The 12,202-nt window shown below is 30.9% G+C and overlaps 1 protein-coding gene across 1 annotated transcript in view; it reads left to right on the top strand.

Moving 5' to 3' along the window:
- LOC149785890 (uncharacterized) overlaps nt 1-7,583 on the top strand; it is a 111,171-nt gene extending 103,588 nt beyond the window's left edge. The window contains exons 37-39 of the mRNA XM_089979884.1: nt 4,003-4,202; nt 5,376-5,499; nt 7,243-7,583. Coding sequence (XP_089836010.1) covers nt 4,003-4,202; nt 5,376-5,499; nt 7,243-7,369 — 451 coding nt within the window. The 3' untranslated portion in view covers nt 7,370-7,583. The remainder of the gene's footprint in view (nt 1-4,002; nt 4,203-5,375; nt 5,500-7,242) is intronic.
- The last annotated feature ends 4,619 nt before the right edge of the window (nt 7,584-12,202 follow it).

Raw genomic sequence — 12,202 nt, 5'->3', positions numbered from 1 at the left:
CATTATTATCATTATTATTATTATTATTATTATCAACAGATTTAGTTTAGTGCACTATTCAGCAAACTCATAAGATAAATCTATATTGCTGTTGTCTGCCAAAGTTGTGTTCCATACAAGATTACTATATCTTACTATTTAGGGGCTAGGAAGTTAAAACAGAATCCCATTGCCCCCATCTCCAAGAAATGGTCTGTCCTTACTAACAAATGATCCCTCATATTTTGAATCTGACTTATTGACACTTTGTATTTACACTGACAGTGTGACTGGAGATTAGTGAGAACAAGACAGTTGAGAAATGTTTAAACATCAATTCATAAGACATTCCTATAACCAAAGAATGCCTTGCTGATGAAACAAAAATGTGATTTTCATTTGTTGTCAGTCAAATCCTTATTATTTAGAATTCAATGCTTCATGAAAAGATCACATAAACTCTTCCTTATTACATGCACGACATCGTGAAGTGTATTGGGTAAGTGTAGCTGACCACGAGTTGAGTAACTGTAGCTGTCAAGAGAAAGTTCTCCACAACATCTGCTCAATGTAAAGGATTTGAAATAAACATAGATGATGCAAAAAATGAGTAAATAATATGTATAATATAATGATACAAAAAAATGAGTACATAATATGTATAATGTAAATGATACAAAAAAGGAGTACATAATATGTATAATGTAAATGATACAAAAAATGGGTACATAATATGTATAATGTAAATGATACAAAAAATGGGTACATAATATGTATAAAGTAAATGGTACAAAAAATGAGTACATAATGTGTATAATGTAAACGATACAAAAATGAGTACATAATATGTATAATGTAAATGGTACAAAAAATGAGTACATAATGTGTATAATGTAAATGATACAAAAAATGAGTACATAATATGTATTATGTAAATGATACAAAAAATGAGTACATAATCTATGATGAAGATGATACAAAAAATGAGTACATAATCTGTATAATGTAGATGATGCATGAAAATGAGTACATAATGTGTATAATGTAGATGATACATGAAAATGAGTACATAATGTGTATAATGTAGATGATACATGAAAATGAGTACATAATATATATAATCTAAATGATACAAAAAATGAGTACATAATATGTATAATGTAAATGATACATAACAATTAGTACATAATATGTATAATGTGAATGATACAACAAATTAGTACATACTATGTATAATGTATATGATACATGAAAATGAGTACATGATATATATAATGTGAATGATACATAACAATAGTACATGATATGTATAATGTAAATGATACATAACAATTAGTACATAATATGTATAATATAAATGATACATAACAATTAGTACATAATATGTATAATGTAAATGATACATAACAATTAGTACATGATATGTATAATGTAAATGATACATGACAATTAGTACATAATATGTATAATGTAAATGATTCATAACAATTAGTACATAATATGTATTTCTATTAATGATGACAATCACTAGAAGGAATATTTGCATGTTACTATTGCAAAGTAATGTTTTGGATATGATATTTTTATGGACATTACATTTTGAAAACTTTGTCTGTTTTGGATAACATTATTTTATAAAATAGTTATGAAAATGGATAACATTATTTGATAAAATAGTTGTTAAAATGGATAACATTATTTGACAAAATAGTTATGAAAATGGATAACATTATTTGATAAAATAGTTATGAAAATGGATAACATTATTTGATAAAATAGTTGTTAAAATGGATAACATTATTTGACAAAATAGTTATGAAAATGGATAACATTATTTGATAAAATAGTTATGAAAATGGATAACATTATTTGATAAAATAGTTATGAAAATGTATTTTTAAAAATTGGCTTTTCCTTAAAAATAGAAAGTTGAATACAGTGCTCCTTTTTAATTAATCTGTTCATTGAAGCTGTAAAAGTGCCCCTCGTTATGAAGTGAGATAGCCTTATACAGAGGCATGTCCAACAAGGCTGTCTCAATAGTGTATTAAACTCAAACGTATGGTATTTAATGATAATAAGTCATATTATCATTGGTTCTCATCTGCCAAGAAGTAACATAAAGTGACAAAATCTAAGGTAGTAATGACTAAACAAACTATAACCAATTTAACAGGATGCATCAGGGGCACATCAGGAAAATGATGGGCTTTATAACAAGGGGTGATAAGGGAGGGTGTTTTGGAATCTTTTATGTAGCTTTAACAATTTGAGTCATACAATGTCTGCAATGTGACAGATAACAGAGATGTCTAGTAATGGGGCATCATGCTGCAGATGTCGATTCAGGTCCCACCCATGTTTGGGTTCAAACCTGCAACCTCCCGCATCCAAGGCAGACGCTCTAACCTCTTAGGTCACTTGGTATACCAAGGGGTGATGGACATCATTATACATATACTGAGTGACTTTATAGCAAGGGGTGATGGACATCAGTACAATGGGGGGGGTTATAGCATGGGATCACTCTATGAAAGTAATCTATTTTATATGACAGTGATATTAATTCCAAGGGACTGTTAATTTGTGTACAATGACCACTTAATTGATCCATCTATAACCTGTGTATAATGACCACTTAAAGTACCATATATAACCTGCATGTAAAGACTAAAGGACCACCTGTAACCTGTGAATAAAAACTGCTAATGGGATCATAAATAACCTGTGTATAATAACCACAAAACAAACCATTTATAACCTGTAACAAATGACTACTAATGTGACCATCTATAAACTGTGTATAATGACTACAAAAGGACCATCTATAACATGTGTACAATGACCATTACAGGGACCATCATTAGCCTGTGTATAATGATCACTAGCAGGACCATCTTAAGCCTGTGTATAATGATCACTAGCAGGACCATCTTAAGCCTGTGTATAATGATCACTAGCAGGACCATCTTAAGCCTGTGTATAATGATCACTAAAAGGACAGTCTATAACCTGTGTATAATGGCTGCTAATGAGACCATCTATAACCATTGTATAATCACTAAAGGGACCATCTATAACCTGTGTATAATTACCAATAAAGGGACCATTTATAACTTGTATATAATTGCTACTAAAGGGACCATCTATAACCTGCATATAATAATTACTTAAGGAAATATCTATAACCTCTGTATAATAACCACCTGAAGGGACCATTTTCAACCTCTGAATAATGACTGCTAATGGAACCATCTATAACCTGTCTATAATGACTACTAAAGGGACAGTCTTTAACCTGTGTATAACGACCACTAAAGGGATCATATATAACTTCTGTATAATGACCACTAAAGGGACCTTCCATAACCTGTACATAATGATCATTAAAGGGATCATCAGTCACTGTGTATGATCACTAATGTGACCATCTACAATTTTATAATACAATCTGACCTTTGTATAAGGATTACTTAAGGGACCGTTGTTTATGATGACCACCACAGAATGCATGCATGTATAGCATTGACCACTAAAGGGATATTGATTCCATGCTCTTTATTAACAAATGGTCTTTATATATAGGTAACTCTGTATAAAGTGAAAATTGAACCCAGCAAATCTGGTCTCTATACATAGGTTTTCCTTAAATTTGGGTGGTCAATTAATGTTTGCCTGTATAAATCTTGAGTATAGAATGGTCCTATAACTATATTTTGAAAAATGCATGTTAAGTAAAATGTAGATAAAACTTTACAATTCACATTTACATAAGGCATGCAAATGACAGTGATCTGTATTTTTCAATTTTTGTGTTATTCTGACCTCACTTAATTTTTCATTTTAACAAAACAATTAATATAGAAAATATTTTTTATTCCATTTTTCTGTGAACAGATCTGTATGGGCATCTGACTGATGTCTCTGTAAAAAAAAACAACTTTACTTGAAGACTAGAAAAATTGCAACAATAATACTTGGGAAAATGTTTGGTTTTACTTTACAATTTCTATTCTTATACAGGTGCCCAACTTACACAAATCTGCCTAATGGCTGTGTGCTAAAGAAACCTGATGGAGAATGCTGTGCAGTTCCGGACTGTTCAGGTTTGACTGGCACTGGCACTGGAACAGGAACAGGCACTGGGACAGGAACAGGAACAGGCACTGGCATGACTGGAACAGGAACAGGAACTGGGACAGGCACAGGCACTGGCATGTCAGGTAAATGGGAATCATGTTGCACTTCTTTTGATAACCTCAGAAGTAGCTTCAATAGCATATGTTTCATATTTGCAAAGAAGAAAATAATGTATACAATTTTTTTTAGCTTCTTTCTCATGTCTTTCATATACTAAGTGTGTTGTAAATAAACCTTGTTTTAATACTTGAAAATATTACATTTTATTCATGGGTATTTTGGCTGATATAAAAACAGTTTAAAGTTTTTATGAAAGTAGCCCTGTTTGATTTGGCAGTATTTTTACCAAAAACTTTCATTTTGATGTCTGTTTCTAACAGTGTTGAAAAAAGTAAATACCTGTTTACTCCCTATTCTGTAAATTCATATATATAATAATCTTTATCCTTTTTTCCATTTGTCCTTCCATCTGGCATTTGTTAGTGCAACTAGTTATGCTATCAGTGATGGATTGCCATCATTGTCAGTAAACATTATGGTCATCATCAGAAGACATGCATATCAACAAATCACATTGTTCCTGTAATATTTGTAAGAGTTATTGCCCTTTTTGGCTTGCAATTTAATGCAGTGTATGGCACAATTTCATTAGTGCAAACGGTCATACAATTTTGAAAGATTTCAGTCAAACTTGGTAAATCATCTGCTATCAACAAATTACTTTGCTTCCGTAATTCTTGTGTAGTTATGACTGTTTTGGTATTTATTTAATTCAGAGTATATTGCAACCTCATTAGCACAACTAGTTCTTTAGTTTTTCTTGCAATTTTTTTATGGAATACTGTGAAACTCAGTACATATTATGGTCATCATCTAAAGATGCATTATAGACAATTCTTTTCTGCTCCTACGGGTCTTACAACACTTAATACCCTTTATGACTTACAGTTGGATGCAGTGTATAAGAGAATTTTGTGAATGTCACTACTTTGTGCAGTTTGTAGTGTAACTTAGTACGTATTATGATTTGCATGGTGACAAATCATTGTACTCACATGATTTTCAAAGAGTTCTTTTTACTATAGATTCATCTCTATCTTGGAATAAACCAGTTGGAGGGGGGATAATTTTATGCGAGTTAATTGCTCAACATTCCTTTAGTTCTGTTTATAGACAAGTTCATGATGTGAAAGGAATAGAAAATTAAATCACCTTAATTATATAGAGCTAATTTCCACCTGTATTATTATTTTCAGGTTCTGGTATGGGCTGTGCATATAATGGCCAAGTGTACCAACAGAGTCAGACATGGAAGGATGGCTGTAAATACAGGTGTACATGCATAGATGCAAAATCTGGCCAGTACACATGTCAGGGATTGTAAGTAACCTTGTACATTGAATTTGTTATATATATATATATATATATATATATATATATATAAAGGAATATTAGTTTTCATGAATTTGAGACATGACTGTATATGACACACTGTATCACTATGAATTTATTGTACATGATTGTATGACATACTGTATTACTATGAATTTATGAGACATGATTGTATATGACATACTGTATTACTATGAATTTATCAGACATGATTGTATGACACTATTACTATGAATTTATGAGACATGATTGTATATGACACACTGTATTACTATGAATTTATGAGACATGATTGTATATGACACACTGTATTACTATGAATTTATCAGACATGATTGTATGACACTATTACTATGAATTTATGAGACATGATTGTATATGACACACTGTATTACTATGAATTTATCAGACATGATTGTATGACACTATTACTATGAATTTATGAGACATGATTGTATATGACATACTGTATTACTATGAATTTATGAGACATGATTGTATATGACACACTGTATTACTATGAATTTATCAGACATGATTGTATGACACTATTACTATGAATTTATGAGACATGATTGTATATGACATACTGTATTACTATGAATTTATGAGACATGATTGTATATGACACACTGTATTACTATGAATTTATGAGACATGATTGTATAAGACACACTGTATTACTATGAATTTATAATACATGATTGTATGACACACTGTATTACTATGAATTTATGAGACATGATTGTATATGACACACTGTATTACTATGAATTTATAATACATGATTGTATGACACACTGTATTACTATGAATTTATGAGACATGATTGTATATGACACACTGTATTACTATGAATTTATTTACTTTTATCATACTTCACCGTATGACATATGGTAATACTTAGAATTGATGTACTTTTATTATACTCAACTTATAATATACTATAACACTATAAATGTATTTATCATACTTGACTGTATGAGATACTGCAGAACTATGAATTGACTGTATGACATACTGCGATTAATGCTATAAATGTATTTAGTTTCATGAATTTGTGTAGTTTAGCAGTAAACAAAATTACACTTTCTTCATTACTTGCATTTATGTATTTGGATTGGGAGCAATCATTGTTTTGTTAGGCATTTAAATTTGTTTTTTGCACCAACCATAACATCCACAAAAAATAGTTATTTCACAGTATTACACATATGCTAAACTGAGAATTGTTATATCACATTATTATACAGTTGCTAAACTGAGAATAGTTATTTCACAGTATTACACATATGCTAAACTGAGAATTGTTATATCACAGTATTATACAGTCGCTAAACTGAAACTAGAGGATGAATTTAGTTAAAATCATATCAATGACATCTTATAAAAAAAAAGTACCAACTGCAAAGCAAATGACTGAAGGTAATGTAAAAACAGAAAATGAAAGTGTTTTTAAATTTTATTTATGTAATAGACATACCGTACAGGTATGAGCAGCAGCATCAAAGACAAATCAGTTTGTGTCGTATAGTAATAGAGCAATAAGAAGTACATTCCAGACTATGTAAATCAATTAATTATTATCACCTGCAGTTATTATCACCAGGTTTGAAGCCATAAAGTTGGGTTATGATGACTTTCATTTTGTGACAACATGATGTGTAGATATTAAACATGTCCATAATTTATACTGCCAAGTAAAACATTTTCTTGTTTCATTTCTTCCAGATGTCTGCAATGGAACTTACCATCAGGATGTACACTTGATCCACCTGCAGCAGGCAAGTGTTGCCAGACACCCAAATGCCCTGCTGGGTTCACAATTAACTACCCTCCAGGCTATATTCAAGAGTAATGGGCTGCTTCAAAGCATGTTCCAGTCACTAGAAGTGTTCCAAACTGACTCTACCTCTGTGTACACTTTACACCTAGTTACTGGATATCAAAATGTATAAGCACATAACTGTTCATGCTAAGTTCTTTTATATTTTTATCAAATGGCAAGTCTGTTTTATACTTTTATATTTGCAAAGAAGAAAATAAAATTGTATTTGCAAAGAAGAAAATAACTTTGTTTTAATTAGTCATTTTGTTTCTCTTATCTTTTCCACACAAAGTCTTTTGTTTGCAAACTTATGTTTATATTATACTTTCCCTGCAGATATAAAATTCAAATCATAATGGTTAAGCAATTTAGTTCTGGAATTAACAAATTACAGAACTTTCAAATGAATGATATATTGAAGAAGCTTTTAAACATTTTAAATCAATGAAAATCATGGTCAAAACAGACTGTGTTATTACATTAAAATCATGGTCAAAACAGACTGTGGTATTTACATTAAAATCATGGTCAAAACAGGCTGTGTTATTACTTCAAACTCATGGTCTAAGCAGCCTGTGAAAATCAATTAAATGGCTTTTACTATAATTCAGTGAACATCATGGTCCAAACAGCTTGTATAAATCAATGAAAATCATGGTCTAAACAGCATGTATAGATCAATGAAAATCATGGCCAAAACTGACTGTGTTTCTACATTAAAATCATGGTCTAAACAGCCTGTGAAAATCAATTAAATGGCTTTTACTATAATTCAGTGAACATCATGATCTAAACAGCCTCGATAAATCAATGAAAATCTTTGTCTAAACAGCATGTATAAATCAATCAAAATCATGGTCAAAATAGCATGCATAAATCAATGAAAATCATGGTCTAAATAGCATGTATAAACCAACAAAAATCATGGTCTATTCAGCATGTATAAATAAATGAAAATCATGGTCTAAATAGCCTGGATAAATCAATGAAAATCATGGTCTAAACAGCATGTATAAATCAATGAAAATCATGGTCTAAACAGCATGTATAAATCAATGAAAATCATGGTCTAAATAGCCTGGATAAATCAATGAAAATCATGGTCTAAATAGCCTGGATAAATCAATGGAAATCATGGTCTAAACAGCATGTATAAATCAATGAAAATCATGGTCTAAATAGCCTGGATAAATCAATGGAAATCATGGTCTAAACAGCATGTATAAATCAATGAAAATCATGGTCTAAATAGCCTGGATAAATCAATGAAAATCATGGTCTAAATAGCCTAGATAAATCAATGAAAATCATGGTCTAAATAGCCTGCATAAATCAATGAAAATCATGGTCTAAATAGCATGTATAAACCAACCAAAATCATGGTCTAAATAGCATGTATAAATCAATGAAAATCATGGTCTAAAAAGGCTTTATCATAACTCATTGAACATCATGACCTAATCAGCCTGTATAAATAAATAAAAATCATGTTCTAAACAGCTTGTATAGATCATTTAAGATCTCTTAACAGCCTTTCTAAATAAATGAAAATCATGGTCTTAATGGCTTACATAACTCGTTGAAAATCATGGTCTATCAGCCTATATAAATCAACATAAACCATGATGAAAACAGCTGTATAAATCAATGAAATCAATGTCTAAACAGCCTGTATAAATCAATGAAATCAATGTCTAAACAGCCTGTATAAATCATTGAACATCATGGTCTAAACAGCCTGTATAAATCATTGAATATCATGTTCTAAACAGCTTATTTAAATCATGACCTTAAACAGACTGTATAAAGCAATGAAAATCAATGTCTAAAGAGCCCATATAAATCAATGAAATCAATGTCTAAACAGCCTGTATAAATCAATGAAATCAATGTCTAAACAGCCTGTATAAATCATTGAACATCATGGTCTAAACAGCCTGTATAAATCATTGAAAAGCATGTTCTAAACAGCTTATTTAAATCATGACCTTAAACAGACTGTATAAAGCAATGAAAATCAATGCCTAAAGAGCCTGTATAAAGCAATGAAAATCAATGCCTAAACAGCCTGTATAAAGCAATGAAAATCAATGCCTAAAGAGCCTGTATAAAGCAATGAAAATCAATGCCTAAAGAGCCTGTATAAGCAATGAAAATCAATGCCTAAACAGACTGTATAAAGCAATGAAAATCAATGCCTAAAGAGCCTGTATAAGCAATGAAAATCAATGCCTAAAGAGCCTGTATAAAGCAATGAAAATCAATGCCTAAAGAGCCTGTATAAGCAATGAAAATCAATGCCTAAAGAGCCTGTATAAAGCAATGAAAATAAATGTTTAAACACCCTGTACAACTCATTAAAAATCATGGCTTAAATAGCCTGTATAAATCAAAGAAAACCATAGTCAAAGTAGTCAGTACAACCTGGAATCAAGCATTGGATATTATTGGCAAACTTATTTTGTTTTCTTGACCTTGTATAAAGCTTTGGATCTTTTTGATAACCATGTGTTGTTTGATGACCTGGTATGAAGCCTTGGATCTTCTTGGCAACTATTTGTTGTCTTTGATCTGGTGTGACACACTGAATCTTTTTGGTAACCATGTGTTGTCTTTGACCTGGATGAACCACTGAATCTTTTTGGTAACCATGTGTTGTCTTTGACCTGGTATAAAGCCTTGGATCTATTTGGTAACCATGTGTTGTCTTTGACCTGGTATAAAGCCTTGGATCTATTTGGCAACCATTTGTTGTCAATGACCTGGTATTAAACCTTAGATCTTCTTGGCAATGATGTATTGTGTTTGACCTGGTATGAAACATTGAATGCTCTTGAAAACCATGTATTGTGTTTGACCTGGTATGAAACATTGAATGCTCTTGAAAACCATGTGTTGTATTTGACCTGGTATGAAGCACTGCATCTTGGAAATCATGTGTTGTTTGATGACCTGGAATGAAGTGTTGGGTCCTCTTGGAAACTGTCTGTTGTTTTATGCACACTGTCAGTTTAAACATTTGACAGTATCTGTTCATTAGAATATATGGTTCCTTGAATATGTCTACAAGCAGTCATTATAATGTACAGTTCTAAGGATATGTCTACAAGCATTCAATACAATGTATATTTACATGGACATGTCTACGAGCAGCCATTACAATGTATAGTTGCATGGACATGTGTACAAGCAGTCATTACAATGCATGGTTACATGGACCTGTCTTCATGCAGTCATTACAATGCATGCTTACATGGACATGTCTGTTGTTGCTGTTGTGGTGTTTAATGCCATTTTTCAGCACACAATAGGCTATACATTAATGGTGTTACATTAACAGTAGTAATGGTGGAGGAAAAACCCAGGAAAACCCCAGAAAGAACCACCGACCCACGAGAAGCTACTGGCAATCTTTCTGACATGTCTATAAGCTGTCATTACAATGCATGGTTACATGGAAATGTCTACAAGCAGTCATTACAATGCATGGTTGCATGGAAATATCTACAAGCAGTCATTACAATTTGTAGTTGCATGGACATGTCTACAAGCATTCATTGCAATGTATCACAGCATGGACATGTCTACATTATAATGTATAGCTGCATGGACATGTCTACAAGTAGTCATTATAATGTATAGTTGCATGGAAATATCTACAAGCATTCATTGCAATGTATCACAGCATGGACATGTCTACCTTATAATGTATAGCTGCATGGACATATCTACAAGTAGTCATTATAATGTATAGTTGCATGGACATGTCTACAAACATTCAATACAATGTATCACAGCATGGACATGTATACAAGCAGCCATTACAATATATGGTTGCATGGACATAGTGAAAATAGAGCAATTCTGACATTAAATATGGCTGTCAAGGAGACAGTTTCCAAATCTGAAACTGCTACTTCTTCTACGCTTGTGGGAGTGGGTTTGTACAATTTGTTCTTTATATTTGATATCATATATTATTAATAAATTTGTTTAGTGATACCAATAATCAGCCATGATTTGAAGATTTTATAACAAAATTTTCAATCATTTTATAGATATTTCAATGGCATTTTTTTATACAGATTTTCTTTTTTAAAAAAAATACTTTTTGTAATTTTAATTGCTAACTCATAATATTGTAACAAAAATCAGTACTGTGTATTAAATGTTGACTGTAACTGAAATAAAAGGTCTAAATTCATTCAAAATATTTTAATGAAACTGTCATTTTACTATTTAAAAAACACTTTAACCTACAATCCTTTTACTATTTAAAAAACACTTTAACCTACAGTCATTTTACTATTTAAAAAACACTTTAACCTACAGTCCTTTGATAGCTAGAACTTTTACATAGATGTGGGTTTAGGAAAGGAAGATGTAGCTTAAATCCTTTACAACTCTGGGTATGGGGGGTGGGGTATCAAAGTCTGCATAAATCATATGGAACCCCAAAAAGCAGCCAAAACTTTTTATATGGAAAACTTAATTATAGATATGCAATTCAATATTTCTTTTTTGTTCATAAAATAGTTTGAATAAAAGAAAGAAGAATATATAAAATATATTGAAATATGTGATATCAGAAAATAAATGTTACAAATCACAAATTTGAAAATATGGCATCATACATTTGAATCCACAATACATGTACAGAAAGTTTCCTTTCTGATATTGAACTATCTGATAATGAAGTTAAATGCAGTATATATTTAAATTTAAAATATTTTAGAAGTTTGATATAAAAATTAATATTTTATAGTTCCATACAAACACACCAAAAGACAAATAGTAAAACGGTATCTCTGAATGAAGATGGTAAAAGACCTAAATTTAATATTTTTCTGGGGTCTGACATTC

The sequence above is a fragment of the Sinohyriopsis cumingii genome, chromosome 13, assembly GCF_028554795.1.
Source record: "Sinohyriopsis cumingii isolate HCF-2022 chromosome 13, ASM2855479v2, whole genome shotgun sequence".
Classification (NCBI taxonomy): Eukaryota; Metazoa; Mollusca; class Bivalvia; order Unionida; family Unionidae; genus Sinohyriopsis; species Sinohyriopsis cumingii.
The sequence above is the reverse complement of the archived record's forward strand: the minus strand, read 5'-3'. Positions and strand labels throughout refer to the sequence as shown.